Source organism: Mytilus californianus, unplaced genomic scaffold (genome assembly GCF_021869535.1).
Source record: "Mytilus californianus isolate M0D057914Y unplaced genomic scaffold, xbMytCali1.0.p SCAF_14, whole genome shotgun sequence".
In the NCBI taxonomy this organism is placed as follows: domain Eukaryota; kingdom Metazoa; phylum Mollusca; class Bivalvia; order Mytilida; family Mytilidae; genus Mytilus; species Mytilus californianus.
The window spans coordinates 25,708,061-25,725,645 of NW_026262626.1; the positions used below are offsets into that span (position 1 = coordinate 25,708,061).

The 17,585-nt window shown below is 33.9% G+C and overlaps 1 protein-coding gene across 1 annotated transcript; it reads left to right on the plus strand.

Annotated features, from left to right (window-relative positions):
* The first annotated feature begins 1,628 nt into the window (after nt 1–1,628).
* On the plus strand, nt 1,629–16,798 carry LOC127724610 (uncharacterized). The gene is made up of 7 exons (XM_052231632.1): nt 1,629–1,654; nt 8,522–8,548; nt 10,392–10,418; nt 14,119–14,145; nt 14,656–14,732; nt 14,909–15,061; nt 16,494–16,798. Exons 5-7 carry the CDS (start codon nt 14,668–14,670, stop codon nt 16,663–16,665), a joined length of 390 nt encoding a protein of 129 aa, XP_052087592.1. The 5' UTR covers nt 1,629–1,654; nt 8,522–8,548; nt 10,392–10,418; nt 14,119–14,145; nt 14,656–14,667; the 3' UTR covers nt 16,666–16,798.
* Nucleotides 16,799–17,585: the final 787 nt, after the last annotated feature.

Genomic DNA, 17,585 nt, shown 5'->3' on the forward strand with positions numbered 1-17,585 from the left:
ATTCAAAAACCGTAAAATGATATAAACTAGAGGCTCAAAGGATCCTGAAATATAAAACAAAATAAAAGCATTTTGGATTGTAATTTATGATTTTGTTGCTTCCATTTACAGTAAACTCATCATAGATACCAATATTAAAAGTGTGTACGCCAGACATGCGTATTTTTAATTAAAGACTCACCAATGACGCTCGAATCAAAAAAGTAAAAAATGTCAAGTAAAGTACGAATTTGAAGAGTATAGAGGACTTCTGCTATAGGTCCCCGGGCGTATCACCAGTCCATATCACCAGCCCAGTGGCTGTTTTTTTTTTGTCCTGGCACGAATACAGGGATACTTAAGCTTGCTGTTATGAAATTTTGTAAAATATTATGAATTAAGGAATGAACATTCCTCGTGTATAGCTCTGATTCCCGTCTCTGGAATTATTATACTTTTGTTAATGGTTTTTTTTTTTTGCTTCAAATGCTCTTCAGCGTTTCTATCAGGATTTGAATTTTTAAATATCTTTGACTCAAGCATTACGCAAGAGACATTATTTGTCGAAACGCGCATCTAGTACAGCAAAATTGGTATCGTTAATGTTATTTTGATCCCTGTTTTTCCTTTAAAAAAAGCAGTGTTTCAACACGGAACATAATCTCACAACTCACTGCATATATCATATTTGTGTTTAGGTTATTGTTTTGTACATAAATCAGATGGTTGGTTTTTCTTGTTTGAATTGTTTATATTTTGTCTTGTACATTTTCCTCGTGATTAAAGGCTGCACTGCTGACATCTACGTCGTTTGGTCTCTGGTTGGTAATTGTTTCTAGGTAACCATATCCATCTTCGTATCGTGTGAATAATTCGGATGAACTGCATACATGTAACTATTTCCATAAATATAGGAATGAAAAGTAGTACACTCAGAAGTTATATCAGTAATTGCAGCAAATGTACTATGTTGTTCAGAAATCTGTAAACAACTTGCTTACTTTTAAACTATCGTATTTCTAAACTCTCTAGAAGTGAACATGTTTGGAAACTTCACTTCACTGCAATGATCAGCGAATGCATTTTTCAACTTTTTTCTTTGGTGGCGGAATCTATATAGATATTAAAACAAAACATTTTCCTATGGAATAATACCGGATAAAAAGTTCGCTCATTTTTATTTTTTATTTTTTTTTACCATGATTTGTATTTTCTAAATGAATTTGTGAGAAATGGACATCAGGAAACTACTGATAACTCAAATTGATAAAAATTACAATCCATTCTATAAATAACAAAATTATAGATAAGAAGAGCAGATGCATATGGTAGATTAAAAAAATATTGTTTCTCGTAAAAGATCTGAACAAACGACAAATTATACAAAAAAAAGTAAAATTACAAAAATACCGAACTCCGAGTAAAATTCAAAACGGCAAGTCCCTAATCAAATAGCTAAATCTTAATGAGTACACTGGTATTGAAATAATGTCCGTTTTACTGAACTTCCTCATTGTAAACGTCGAATTCCCTCCCAAAGTTGAACAATTTACCATAAATGGTTTCTAAAATCATATTGGCACTTGTATTTGAAGTGGTTTTTCCCCTGGTGTATATATAAAGATAAGTTTTTCAAAGACGCTTCAAAAACCGACACATCATATATGAGTTGAAGGTAAGTGCATGAATATGAATTATATACATATATACATATTTGTGTGTATTGTTTGGTTTTATTTTTATGTATTTGGTCGTGGTTGCTTTATTTGTTTATTTTTTCCTGTTTTTTGCAGTTTTTGTTTGTTTTTGTAATAATTACAGCACATTAAGTTCGTCGACTGTTTTCGCAACCTTACAACTTTTGATCAGTTTTTACTTAATTTCTTATAATTGTTTTTAGTAAAGACAGTCACAAACCAATGAAGAGAAAGGGAAATATGACCCGAACGATAACGTTGTATGGAGTTTGTAGGGACCAATAAGTCAAAGTTAAAGCTCATGCATTTAAAGCTCTTGTCTGACAAAAATTAAAGTACTGCTCAACCATTTGGGATCCACATAAAAAACAGCAAATTTCACAAATTGAAAAAGTTCAGTGAAGAGCAGCCCGCTTCACATGCAACCGCTCCAATAACACCAGCTCAGTTACTGAAATGATGACAGACTTAATTTGGTACCCACTTGAAATTAGGCGTTTAAGATACAGAATTGTTTTCTTCTACAAAATTATACACGAAATTGGTGCAGTCCCTACATTTAACCTTTTCATCCTACTAGACAATAGAACCAGACATAGCAATCCACGTTCATTTAAGCAAATACAAACATCTAAAGACAGTTAAAAATATTCTTTTTATCCACGTACAGTTATAGATTGGAATAATTTGCAACAACAAATAGTTTCATGCAGTACAGTACAGGGATTCAAGAGTATGATCTCAGAATCTGCTCTAATCCCTATTTTCTACCTGTTATCAAATGTATATAGTTTTATCTAAATGTAACTTTTCAAATGTACATACACTATTTTGATTTGTGATTTGTCATTTTGTTTCTATTTTTTTCTGCTTACCTTGTAAATTATATATAAATTTTACAGTCAATCTTCAATAAATGAAGGATAGATAGAAACTTAAAGAAGTTTTTTTTTGGCTCAAGACAACTTAAGGGGGTGGGGATAATATCATGTTTAGAGCAAACAAACGATGGTGGCGAAGTAATTTGTTAGGTTGAATAAATATGTCGTTAAGTTTTACAATCGAAGAAAATTTTTTTTTCCAGTTTTGTTATCCTTTCGATCGAGGTCTCACGTCCAACTATTATATTTAAAGCATCGCTCTCAATCAATACATGCAAATGCCTAATTCTTATACACCGTTTTGTTTGATATTTATTAACTATAATACAAAACAAGTTAAATTAGATTATTTTGATTTTTAGAAACAAGCAGTTCAAACAAAGCAAAAAGTTATGTGGTGCACGTTCCTTTTAATTTTACTTGTGATGGTTTGTAAAACTGATGCCTGTGGAAGAAGCGGCGTATGTATATTTTAATGTATGACACAATTGACTTATAAAATAAAATTGAGAATGGAAATGGGGAATGTGTCAAAGAGACAACAACCCGACCATAGAGCAGACAACAGCCGAATGCCACCAATCGGTCTTCAATGCAGCGAGAAACTCCCGCACCCGGATAGTCTACTATCACACCTTATAACCAGCAATCAGTACGACAAATGCAATCGGTAACACAGATCTTCAAGGGACTGTTTTTCGGCATGGCAGATAGATAAATATATTCGCATTTTCTACTGTTTGCAAAGGCTTTATTGTAAGACTTTTTTATTTCACGTTTTGGCCATGTAATAGGTCACGTTACTGTCAAAAATTAAATGGAACTTCACTTATTTACAAAAATATCAATAAATCAAGTCGTGTTTTCAAGGTGTTTTCCATAAAAATTGTCAATACTTACAAATTTCTTAAAAACTACAATGTGCAAGGTATAGTGAAATATATGTAGAACCAGTATGACCTTCTTGTGAAGGAAAACCCCTTTATTTTATTTAACTACTGTATTATAAACGATTGCATTGTTCAATCAACTTTTTTAGGCTTTTGTGTACAGCTGTCGGAGACAAATTTCCAAACGTGTTTGCATATAAAGATACGCAATTGTGGTACCATTGCATATTCTGGAAAAAAAAAACTTTTGTGTAGCAGCACTATAAACTTCTATTGAAAATGTCCATAAGTTAGGAAAGCTACAGATTGATTAAGCATTTTTAAATTGATTAATGACAAGCGTATGGTGGAGGATTCGCGGTTATCGGAAGATTTTTTTAGTCTCAAAACAACAGCAATAAATAATAATGAATATTAGCATCTATTTTTTTACCATTGCCATCTGTCGTCATTGCTTGACGGATCTGATATACATGATAGCCACAACATGATGATTGACCAAATTCAATTAATCAAATAAAAGAAATTCTTCTTTTTGGGAAGGAGGTCGTACACGCCCTAACTTTAATTTCTTATATTTATATTGCGATTTGCTAGTTGAATTCTAAAAGAAATTTGCCATTATTAATGGCAGTTCTTGAAAACGAGAGAACGTTCAACTTGATGCATTGCTATTTTTGTAAGTAAAAAGTGGGTTCCTTTCTCCCTATATGAAAAACAACACGACCTCTTATATTAGCAATAAGTAAAACATAACATATTACCATAGAAGTGCTGTAAACACAAGACAATTGGAATATAGCTGACAAAGTAGTATTTAAATTCCAGGATTTAGGTTGCTCTTTTTTGTACCAAGGACAATGTGTCTGACACTGTGATTGGACAAAAAATACAGTATTTACTGAACACAATTTCTCAAGCTGAGGGATGAATCAAGACAAATATGTAATAATTTTACATGCAGGTGAAAATGAATTTTTGAGGTCTTTTTTAAGTTTTGTATTCACTGCATGATAAAAGACCTAAACATGCCAAAGGCACTATTGGCCTTGGGTTTATTAAGATAGCAGAAAAAGTAAACGGTCAAAAAATGTCCAAAACATTTCAATTTATCTTTAATTGTGAACTTACTGAAGCAGAAAATATATCTCATCATATTAATCAGAGGTGACGCCCCCATCTACAACAAAAAAAATTAAACAACAAATAGAAATTAAGTGTGAATAAAAGAGGGACGAAAGATACCAGAGGGACAGTCAAACTCATAGATCGAAAACAAACTGACAATGCCATGGCCAAAAATAAAAAGACAAACAGACAAATAATAGTACAGATGATACAACATAGAAAACTAAAGACTAAGCAACACGAACCCCACCAAAAACTGGGGGTGAAGTGAAGATAATCAAATACTGACAGTGCACCCTTGTAATCTTATTCGTTAAGACGAAAAAAGATTTAATTCTTGATATTCTTGTGGTTTGGAACAAAACTCAAATTTATAATTTTACAGATTCAACTGTAACCGGAGAGCATGTTACTACAAAATACTAAGAGCCGGTTTGTTTCTGGCATCCGGTGTAGGTGTCAGACCACCAATTCACTCCCTTCAATTTAGAACGTATGTAAAAGAAGTCCTACTCTGACACAAAATAGTGCTTTTGATGTCATTGTTTACTTAACTAACCAACAAATTTGCAGAAATGAAACTTTTGGTGAAAGAGAAACATATTTAAACCATTTTGTGTCAAAAATTACTTGTTTATGAGTTTGCATTAAAATTGAGGATTGATGCGCTCAATAGTAAACTAATTTAAGATTTCCAGAATACCAGGGATTATTTTTAGTAGTGCTTGTCTTCCGAAAGGCAGTTCTTTCTTAGAAGACTTTAAACATGGGTTGAAAATTGGCACGTAGAAAGGTGATACATTTACAATTCAGAACATACCTGGTTTTTATGAAGTTAAACTTTAGGTAAAATATTAAGAAAGCTGTGAAAATTGCAAAATTTGGTTGAATAGACAGGATTTTGAAATAATGGTCTGACACCCTTAAAGAGAAAAGCGGTGAACCCAAAAAATCAGAGAACAATTGATTTTTTTTTTGTCTTAACTGATCATTTGAAATGCAAGTAGCTACATTTCAACCTTTTTGTTGTCAAAAAATCACATACTGCAAAATTAGAGCCTTAAACCTGAATCTGTGCTATTTTAAGCTTTTCCCATCCTGACAATATGTATTCATATAAAAAATGTCCTAAATTGTCATGAATGCACAGTAAGTTGTTTCTGTGGTATTAAACATTAAACATATGTTGTTTACAACCAAAAAAATTTTGTCGGCATGAAGATCTTATGAATTTATTTGATTTTTACCCGTTAAATCATTGCGTCATTCCAGGTATTTGACAGATAGAATAACCTAATGTAAACACTGCATGAACTCATCACAATCCAATTGATTGTCTCAAATGAATGGTTTCTACCTTAAATTTTATTGACTGATAGTAAATAAAAATTGTTTCATGACCATAACTGCATTATTGTCAATTAACCGTCCATTACTGACACCTGGTAAAAAAAGACAGATCAAAATTCCTTGACACTTCCAATACCTTTGATTTTCTACTAAACTCATTGTAACAGTTGTGGGAAGTCTTTAAAGCTGTAGCACAAACAAGGAAAAATCAACCAAAATTGAGCTTGATATTGAAAATTTATGTTCCTGTAGTCTGAAATTAAATTTTCAAGTATTTTCTATTAAAGTCATACATTACAGTCAGTTTAAATTGAGCTGTGGATTTTGCAATATAAGTCGTATTATGCTCAGATAGGATTTTATTTGACTACAAATTGACCAAGGATTAAGAATAAAGCAAAACAAAAAAATTCTGATAAACTTTTATGTCTCTTTAGGCGTCAGAACACCAATTCACTCCCTCCAATTTAGAACGTATGTAAAAGTAGCCCTACTCTGACACAAAATAGTGCTTTTCATGTCATTGTTAACTAAACTAACCAACAAATTTTCAGAAAAGAAACTTTTGGGGAAAGAGAAATATATTTAGACCATTTTGAGCAAAATTTCCTTGTCTATGAGTTTGCATTAACAATTGAGGATTAATGCGCTCCATAGTATACCAATTTAAGATTTCCTGAAAACCAGGGATTATTTTTAGTAGTACTTGTCTTCCGAAAGGCAGTTCTTTCTTAGAAGACTTATACATGGGTTGAAAATTGGCATGCAGAAAAGTGATACATGTAAAATTTAGGATATAACTGGTTTTTATGAAGTTAAACTTAAGGTAAAATATTACGAAAGCTGTGAAAATTGCATAATTTGGTTGAATAGATGGGATTTTGAATTGGTGGTCTGGCACCTTTAAAGTGAAAAGCGATGAACCAAAAAATCAGAAAACAATTGATTTTTTGTCTTAACTGATCATTTGAAATGCAAGTAGCCAAATTTCAACCTTTTTTTGGCAAAAAAGTCACATATTGCAAAATTAGAACCTTAAACCTAAATATGTGCTATTTTGAGCTTTTCCCATCCTTACAATATGCATTCATATAAAAAAATGTCCTAAATTGTTATGAATGCACAGTAAGTTCTTTCTGTGGTATTTAAAAACATTAAAACATAGGTTGTTTACTACCAAAAAAAATTGTCGGCATGAAGATTTTATAAAAATTATTTGATTTTTACCCGTTATATCATTGCGTCATTCCAGGTATTTGGCAGATAGAATAGCCTAATGTAAACACTGCATGAACTCATCATAATCCCATTAATTGTCTCAAATGAACGTTTTCCACCTTAAATTTTATTGTATGATAGTAAATAAAAATTGTTTCATGACCATAACTGAACTATTGATCAATCAATAGTCCATTACTGACACTTGGTGAAAAAAAGGGGGGGCAATATTCCTTGACACTACCTTTGATTTGCAACTAAACTCATTGTGAAAGTTGTGGAAAGTCTTTAAAGCTGTAGCACAAACAAGGAAAAATCCACCAAAATTGATCCTGATATTGAAAATTTATATTCCTGAAGTCTGAAATTAAATTTCAAGTATTTTCTATCAAAGTCATACATTACAGTCAGTTTAAATTGAGCTGTGAATTTTGCAATATAAGTCGTATTATGATCAGATAGGATTTTATTTTACTACAAATTGACCGAGGATTAAGAATAAAGCAAAAAAAAGATTTCTGATAACTTTTATGTCTCTTTAGGCGTCAGACCACCAATTCACTCCCTTCAATTTAGAACGTATGTAAATGTAGCCCTACTCTGACACAAAATAGTGCTTTTGATGTCATTGTTTACTTAAACTAACCAACAAACTTGCAGAAATGAAACTTTTGGAGAAAGAGAAATATATTTAGACCATTTTGAGCCAAAATGTACTTGTCTGTGAGTTTTCATTAAAAATTGAGGATTAATGCGCTCCATAGTATACTTATTTAAGATTTCCAGAAAACCAGGGGTTATTTTTAGTAGTACTTGTCTTCCGAAAGGCAGTTTTTTCTAAGAAGTCTTCGAACACGGGTTGAAAATTGGCATGTAGATAGGTGATATATGTATAATTTAGGATATACATGTACCTGGTTTCTATGAAGTTAAACTTAAGGTAAAACAAAAAGAAAGTTGTGAAAATTGCAAAATTTGGTTGAATAGATATAGGGATTTTGAATTGGTGGTCTGACACCTGTATACCCGATGCACCCGGAGCAACAGGTTTTTCGTTTAAATTCATATATACTTTTAATTGGAAATTATAGAGTGAGGCTAGAGATACGAAAGGGACAATCACAATAAATAAGTCGAAGAGAAACGACAAAAAGACTAACGACAGTCTACAAAACGGTATAGGAAACTAAAGTGATCTCAGGTGTATCGGAACGGTAAACAGATCCTGTTCCATCTGGGGCACAAGTCATGTTATTCATGGTTGGCGAAAAAAGTTGAGCAGTGAAATTGTGTGATTTCATAATCGAGAAAAATAGGATGTGTTTGTGGCTACGATAATTGGAACATATTACTTACATATGCTAACATTTCATTTCAGGGGTCATCAAGCTCAAGGTCAGGATCGGTAGGTAGTACAATATATCATAAGTTTTGACAATAAAAACTCAAATTTATAATTAACCGATTTAACAGCATGTTACTAAAATATCATAAGAGCTGGTTCTTTTCTGGCATCCGGTGTATACCCGATGCATCCGGAGCAACAGGTTTTTCGTTTGTTTCAAAAAAAAAAATAACACCGGATTATAGGGGAATGCACCGTTTTAATTTGACCGACGATTCGTTTCCAAGATAGCGGAAAAGTTGTACGTGTGGTTAAATATGACTGAGAAAACTAAAATTTTCTGATTTTTGGGATACGGGATTTTAATATTTTGATAAAAAAGCTCATAAATGACATATATATCAAAGACCTACAATTTTAACACACACAATCATTTTCACAGAATCAGTACTGCGATTATATGTAACGAAATAAAATCCACATAAAACTAGCTAGCCGGCTACATGAAATAAATATGAATGGGTTTTACCTTTTTAATCTGCAATAGAAATGAATAGGTTGGGTATACATGTACTTTCGGGGTAACACCCCCACCCCTGGTTTGCATATACATATAGAAAATATGTTATACTTATGTAACTCGAGGTACTATATTTCTTTAAAAAAAAACGGCAAATCCACTGAAACACAAGTTGCCGCACAAATAGCGCTACAATCGGTCGGTTCGTTCTTTTTACAGTTGATCCGGTGTAGATCGACCACGTGGTCGGTTTACACCGAATAGGTAAAAAAACGGACCTACCCTTTGTTTCTACGGGACTCGAATTTCCGGGACCTCTGCAATACAAGGCAGCGCCCTAACCGACTGAGTTTAAAAAGTACTTCCTTAGCTCAACCGCTTACGACCTGTTAAGTATTTACCACTGAAGGGAGGCAATTCTTTCACACGTCCACCAACTCAAGAGTCTTCATAGTCATACCTTTGTAACTCTAACAACACATACCCTGGCTAGAAATCCTCTCTATCAACCATGGGTGTTCAAGTTGGGCGTCAAATGTAACTGGAGAGCATGATTTTTATTGGAGAATCACATTGTGTCGACCGGGACTCGAATCCGGCAGGGACATCTGTGTTTCAAGTCAGCGCTTTAGGCGAATGAGCTAAAGAAATACTTCCTTATCTCAGCCCAACGGCTTACATCTGGCTAAGTATTTAATTCTGATTTGAAGGAAAGTAATCACGTCACATAATTTATTAAACAGATGAGTAAAAAAAATGAGATGATATGTTGAAGGTTAACATTCTGAAAATTCATATCATGTTGTGCATGTTCGTTATCGATTCGTATCGTAATTTTGTTTAGGGGCCAGCTGAAGCCCGACTCCGGGTGAAGGATTTGCTCGCTGTGTTGAAGACCCATTGATGGCCTTCAGCTGTTTTCTGTCCTTTGGTCGGGTTGTTGTCTCTTTGACACATTCCCCATTTCCATTCTCAATTTTGTTTTATTGAAGCCTTGTGCTATATGAGGAGGTTGACCACTTTCCCGGAAATCAACGAGAAACAATAAATTCATATATACTTTTAATTGAAAATTCTAAAGAGAGGCTAGAGATACGAAAGGGACAATCACAATAAATAAGTCAAAGAGAAACTACAAAATTGAAAAAACGATCAAAAGACTAACGACAGTGTACAAAACGGTATAGGAAACTAAAGTGATCTCAGGTGTACCGGAAGGGTAAACAGATCCTGTTCCATCTGGGGCACAAGTCATGTAATTCATGGTTGGTGAAAAAAAGTTGAGCAGTGAAATTTTGTAATTTCACAATCGAGAAAAAAGGATGTGATTGTAGCTACGATAATTGGAACACATTACTTACATATGCTACCATTTTATTTCAGGGGTCATCAAGCTCATGGTCAGGATCGGTAGGTAGTACAATATATATAATGAGTTTTGACAATAAAAACTCAAATTTATAATTAACCGATTTAACTGTAACCGGAGAGTATGTTACTACAAAATCATAAGAGCCGGTTCGTTTCTGGCATACGGTGTATACCCGATGCATCCGGAGCAACAGGTTTTTCGTTTGTTTCTGAAAATATAACACCGGAATATAGAAGAATGCATCGTTTTAATTTGACCGACGATTCATTTCCAAGATGGGTGGAAATGTTGTACGTGTGGTTAAATTTGACTGACAAAACTAAAATTTTCTGAATTTTGGGATACGGGATTTTAATATTCTGATAAAAAAGCTCACTAATAACGTATATATCAAAAACCTACAATTTTAACACACACAATCACTTTCACAGAATCAGTACTGCGAATATATGTAACGAAATAAAATCCTCACTAATCTAGCTAGCCGGCTACATGAGATAAATATGAATGGGTATTACCTTTGTAATCTACAATAGAAATGAATAGGTTAGGTATACATGTACTTTCGAGGTAACACACCCACCCCTGGTTTGCATATACATATATAAAATATGCAATAAAGTAACTCGAGGTACTATATTTCTTTTAAAAAATACGGCAAATCCACTGAAACACAAGTTGCCGCACAAATAGCGCTACAATCGGTCGGTTCGTTCTTTTTACAGTTGATTCGGTGTAGATCGACCACGTGGTCAGTGTACACCGAATAGGTAAAAAACGAACCGACCCTTTGTCTCCACGGGACTCCAATTTCCGGGACCTCTGCGATACAAGGCAGCGTTCTTACCTACTGATGTTAAAAAGTACTTCCTTAGCTCAACCGCTTACGGCTGGCTAAGTATTTACCACTGAAGGGAGGCAATTCATTCACACGTCCACTACCTCAAGAGTCATCATAGTCATACCATTGTAACTCTAACACCACATACCCTGGCTAAGAATTCTCTCTATCAACCATGGGTGTTCAAGTTCGGCGTCAATTGTACTTGGAGAGCATCATTTTTATTGAAGAATCACATTGTTGCCACCGGGACTCGAATCCGGCAGGGACATCTGTGTTTCAAGTCAGCGCTTTAGGCGAATGAGCTAAAGAAATACTTCCTTATCTCAGCCCAACCGCTTACAGCTGGCTAAGTATCTAATTATGATTTGAAGGAAAGTAATCACGTCACATAATTTATTAAACAGATGAGTAAAAAAATGAGATGATATGTTGAGGGTTAACATTCTGAAAATTCATATCCAGTTTTGCATGTTCGTTATCGATTCGTATCGTAATTTTGTTTAGGGGCCAGCTTAAGCCCGACTCCGGTGAGGGATTTTCTCGCTGTGTTGAAGACCCATTGGTGGACTTCGTCTGTTTTCTGTCCTTTGTTCGGGTTGTTGTCTCTTTGACACATTCCCCATTTCCATTCTCAATTTTGTTTTATTGAAGCCTTGTGCTATATGAGGAGGTTGACAACTTTCCCGGAAATCAATGAGAAACAATAAATTCATATATACTTTTAATTGGAAATTATAAAGTGCGGCTAGATATACGAAAAGGCAATTACAATAAATAAGTCAAAGAGAAACAACAAAATTGAAAAAAACGACCAAAAGACTAAAGACAGTCTACAAAATGGTATAGGAAACTAAAGTGATCTCAGGTGTACCGGAAGGGTAAACAGATCCTGTTGCATCTGGGGCAAATGTCATGTAATTCATGGTTGGCAAAAAAAAGTTGAGCAGTGAAATTTTGTGATTTCACAATCGAGAAAAAAAGGATGTGATTGTGGCTACGATAATTGAAATATATTCCTTACATATGCTACCATTTTATTTCTGCGGTCATCAAGTTCAAGGTCAGGATCGGTAGGTAGTACAATATATATAATGAGTTTTGACAATAAAAACTCAAATTTATAATTAACCGATTAAATGTAACCAGAGAGCATGTTACTACAAAATCATAAAAGCCGGTTAGTTTCTGGCATCCGGTGTATACCCCATGCTTCGGAGCAACAGGTTTTTCGTTCGTTTCTAAAAAAATTAACACCGGAATATAGCGGATTGCACCGTTTTAATTTGACCGACGGTTCATTTTCAAGATGGCGGAAATGTTGTACGAATGGTTAAATTTGACTAAGAAAACTAAAATTTTCTGATTTTTGGGATACAAGATTTTAATATTCTTATAAAAAAAAACTCACAAATGACGTATATATCAAAAACCTACAATTTTAACACACACAATCATTTTCACAGAATCAGTACTGCGATTATATGTAACGAAATAAAATCCACACTAAACTAGCTAGCCGGCTTAATGAGATAAATATGAATGGATATTACCTTTGTAATCTACAATAGAAATGAATAGGTTGGGTATACATGTACTTTCGAGGTAACACACCCACCCCTGGTTTGCATATACATATAGAAAATATGTTATACTTATGTAACTCGAGGTACTATATTTCTTTTTAAAAATAAGGCAAAACCACTGAAACACAAGTTGCCGCACAAATAGCGCTACAATCGGTCGGTTCGTTCTTTTTACAGTTGATTCGGTGTAGATCGACCACGTGGTCGGTGTACACCGAATAGGTAAAAAACGAACCGACCCTTTGTCTCCACGGGACTCGAATTTCCGGGACCTCTCCTCAAAGTACTTTCTTAGCTCAACCGCTTACGGCTGGCTAAGTATTTACCACTGAAGGGAGACAATTCTTTCACACTTCCAGTGACCACCACCTCATGAGTCATCATAGTCATACCATTGTAACTTTAATAACACATACCCTGGCTAGAAATCCTCTCTATCAACCATGGGTGTTCAAGTTGGGCGTCAAATGTTACTGGAGAGCATGATTTTTATTGGAGAATCACATTGTCTCCACCGGGAAACGAATCTGGCAGGGACATCTGTGTTTCAAGGCAACGCTCTATGCAAATGAGCTAAAGAAATACTTCCTTATCTCAACCCAACCGCTTACAGCTGGCTAAGTGTCTAATTCTAATCTGAAGGAAAGTAATCACGTCACATAATTTATTAAACAGATGAGTAAAAAAAATGAGATGATATGTTGGAGGTTAACATTCTGAAAATTCATATCCTGTTGTGCATGTTCGTTATCGATTCGTATCGTAATTTTGTTTAGGGGCCAGCTGAAGCCCGACTCCGGGTGAAGGATTTTCTCGCTGTGTTGAAGACCCATTGATGGCCTTCAGCTGTCTTCTCTCCTGTGGTCGGGTTGTTGTCTCTTTGACACATTCCCCATTTCCATTCTCAATTTTGTTTTATTGAAGCCTTGTGCTATATGGGGAGGTTGACCACTTTCCCGGAAATCAATGAGAAACAATAAATTCATATATACTTTTAATTGGAAATTATAAAGTGAGGCTAGAGATACGAAAGGGACAATCATAATCAATAAGTCAAAGAGAAACGACAAAATTGAAAAAAACGACCAAAAGACTTACGACTAAAAATGGTATAGTAAACTAAAGTGATCACAGGTGTACAGGAACGGTAAACAGATCCTGTTCCATCTGGGGCACAAGTCATGTAATTCATGGTTGGCGAAAAAAAGTTGAGCAGTGAAATTTTCTGATTTCACAATCGAGAAAAAAGGATGTGATTGTGGCTACGATAATTGGAACATATTACTTACATATGATACTATTTTATTTCAGGGCTCATCAAGCTCAAGGTCAGGATCGGTAGGTAGTACAATATATATAATGAGTTTTGACTAGAATAAAAGAAAAGAATGAAAAAGGGGAGGGGTGTCGCAGTTATGTTAAAAAAAGACTTGTCATAGCAAGAGTAAGCCTGAATAAGTCATTCAGCATGATTACTAAGCATTCTAGCGATAAAATCATTCAAGAATTAGGTTGAAAACAATCGTTTTCTTGATTTTTCATATTTTTGGGGGGATGTCTTTGATGAATGGTGAGGATTTAACAACATTTTGCAAGGAAGAAGTTTAAGTTGTTGTTAATGGAGATAACGGTTGTTATCTTCAACTAAAAGAAGTTATTTAAAAAATATTAAAAAACAAGGTGGTCGACATGACAGTAATCACGACAAGCGACTCATGTAATACGTACATGTAGCATAGTTTATGTTTTGTAGAAAGGTTAAGGCGATAAAAATATAAATATTACACATTCTTGGAACAGCATTAATTTTGCGGTTTCGGTATAATTTGTTTTTATATAACATTTCAGTTTTCCTATGACATGAACAAAAAAGGTTTGAGGAGACTTTACAACAGTCCAGTTACGAAAGTTGAAAGTTACTCCAGGTAAATCTTACAACATTACAACTTCTTTCCTAGAAAATGGCGCAAAGCTGATAAAGCACTGAAAGCTAATTCTTGTTCAATCTAAACTCAAAATATTGATTATTGATAAGTTACCTTAGATCTACCGCTTTTAAATATTGCAGTTTAATAATGAAGTATTTTTTTTCAATTTTCAGACCACTTGGAGGATTCCTTGGGAAAGCTGGACTAGACCATACTGGAGTTGTAGCTACAACTAAAGATGGCGGCAGATATCTGGTACACAAAGGAAGTGGTTATGGGAAATCTTCCAGTACAGTCGTAGTTGATGCTAAGCATATGTCTAACAAGTAAGGAATACTATCATCACTCAGTGGGCAAACATGGCATAGGATCTGTATATTGGAAATTTTACAAACTCTCAGTACTTACTCATTCGGAAAATTAATCAAATATCTTTTTATACGCCCGTCAAAATTTTGACTGGACGTATTATGGTATACAAATGTCGTCTATCCGTCTGTACGTCTGTCTGTCCGGCGTAAACATGTCGCACCATAACTTGACAACGACTTATCCAAATTTCATGAAACTTATTACAGTTGTTTCTTATAATAGTCAAACGATCTGTATACTTTTTGGTGAAAATAAGATTAAAACATTTTGAGTTACAGGACTGAGTAACTAAAACAGGTGTGTGTTTTTTCACATGTCGCGCCGTATCTCAAGAACAATTTATGATTATTGCTTAAAACTTTACACACTTCTTAGTTATATTAATCTTAAGATCTGTATACTTTTTGGTGATGATTCAGAATTTTATTTTTGAGTTATTGAATATTTTGTAAAAAAAAAAGGGGGAGGGGTTTTTCACATGTCGCGCCGTATCTCAAAAACGATTTATGATTATTGCTTAAAATTTTACACTCTTCTTAGTTATATTAATCCAAAGATCTGTATACTTTTTGGTTTTGATTAAAATTTTATTTTAGAGATATTGATTTTTTTTTTTAAAAAGGGGGGTTTTCACATGTCGCGCCGTATCTCAAAAACGATTTATGATTATTGCTTAAAATTTTACACACTTCTTAGATATATTAATCTTAAGATCTGTATACTTTTTGGTTTTGATTCAAAAATTTATTTAAGAGATATTGAGTTTTTTGTAAAAAAAAAGGGAGGGGGGGTTTCGTATGTCGCGCCGTATGTCAGAAACTATTTATGATTATTGCATAAAAGTTCACACACAAGACGACGGGCGTATCATGCGCTCATGGCGCAGCTGTTTATTTATTATCACATAGTTTTGTTAATATATATATAAACATATACTGAACTCTTTATTTCTTTTGTTAACTCGTAGTTATGATTCTCTGTCAAGTTGTTGTTTATCGCTTTGTTAAAAAGGATTGTCGAAAGCAAATTCTAGTAACCGTCTCGGTGATCTCTTTCACTTTTACGTGTTGGAATCAGAACACTTATCTTATAAAGCATCATTACCGATTATTCTAACAGTAATTTTATAATTAAGTTGCACATTATATGTGAATAAAAAGGAAATTTGAGGAAAACCTAAATGAAACTGCATGAAACAACCATACAAAAAAATGATCAACATTTTTTGTATCTTTTCCATGTGTTTTGTTGGAAGTTTGCTGTTATTCGGGGGGAAATCCCTAGATTCCACATCATATCCGAAATAATTCAAATCAGATATGCTCTGAGGACATTGGCTGTATTTAAATCTTTCGATTTCAATATTGTAACGGAATCTTTTTTCAGATGGTCAAAGACTGGAGAAAAATATACAAGTGGAAAAACAATATCTGATCTCATGAAGGATGGTTATGTCAACCAAAAATATGGAGTAGGACCAAACAGGAAAATATGCTGGCAGTCTTCCAACAACATAATGTACAAGTCGGGTCGCAAAAAGAGGCGAGCATGTCGTTAACCAGTAAAACATTCTAAAGTATATATTAAATAAATAGATTCCAGCTGTCGATTTGAGATTTCATTAAATGTTTTAAATTGTTTGTAAATATTGTAAAGAAACATGCAGAGAATAAAATTTACACACTGTTAAACTTGACTTCCTATCAACAAGAGGTACCTTGTCGGTCTTTGAGTAAAATACGTTTTTAGTGATATTTGTCGATATTTTCATCGACCTAAGCGGCTAAGCGGCATTCTGTTTTAATCAATATATATAAAGGTCAAAGCTACACAAACATATATATATCTCCTGAGTCACATTGTATCAGCAGCAGATTTGGCCTACCTATGTGACAGTTTACTTAACGGGAAATTATCAGTATTTTGATTGTTCTCAAAGTTCAATGATAGGGAGGTATGGCCATTTCCCCCGGAATGTATTTCATTTAATTTCGGTGTATCATAGTCAGAATATATTTCCTTTTTTATGAATAATTCTTGGTGATTTCTATAAAAAAAAAAGTGACGAGGTCTGATGATAATACACACTAAGAAAACATTTTTGATGTTTCAACCGGAAAATATGTGAAAAAAAATATTAGGAGGATACGTGAATGAGACAGCAACCTAAATACGCAAACAATCCCAAATAAATACATCAAGAAGTCAATAACGGGCGCCGTGTTGAAGACCGTACTTTGACCTATAATTGTTAACTTTTTATACATTGTGACTTGGATGGAGAGTTGTCTCATTGGCACTCAAACCACATATTCTTATTTATATTTACCAATAGACGTGTCTAAACAATAGCTCTCAGACTGAATCACTCCGAATTTAATAAGAATGGCGAATAAATTAAATCAAAGATCAGTCATTAACATCACACTTTCTAAATGATAAAAAAAACATTACATTATAACAATAGATAACCAGTGA

Excerpts from the sequence above, each read along its gene's own strand:
- LOC127724610 (XM_052231632.1), top strand. The coding sequence starts at position 14,668 with ATGAACAAAAAAGGTTTGAGGAGACTTTACAACAGTCCAGTTACGAAA. Across the intron at positions 14,733-14,908 it reads AAAGTTGAAAGTTACTCCAG|ACCACTTGGAGGATTCCTTG; the intron begins GTAAATCTTACA and ends TTCAATTTTCAG. Across the intron at positions 15,062-16,493 it reads GCTAAGCATATGTCTAACAA|ATGGTCAAAGACTGGAGAAA; the intron begins GTAAGGAATACT and ends ATCTTTTTTCAG.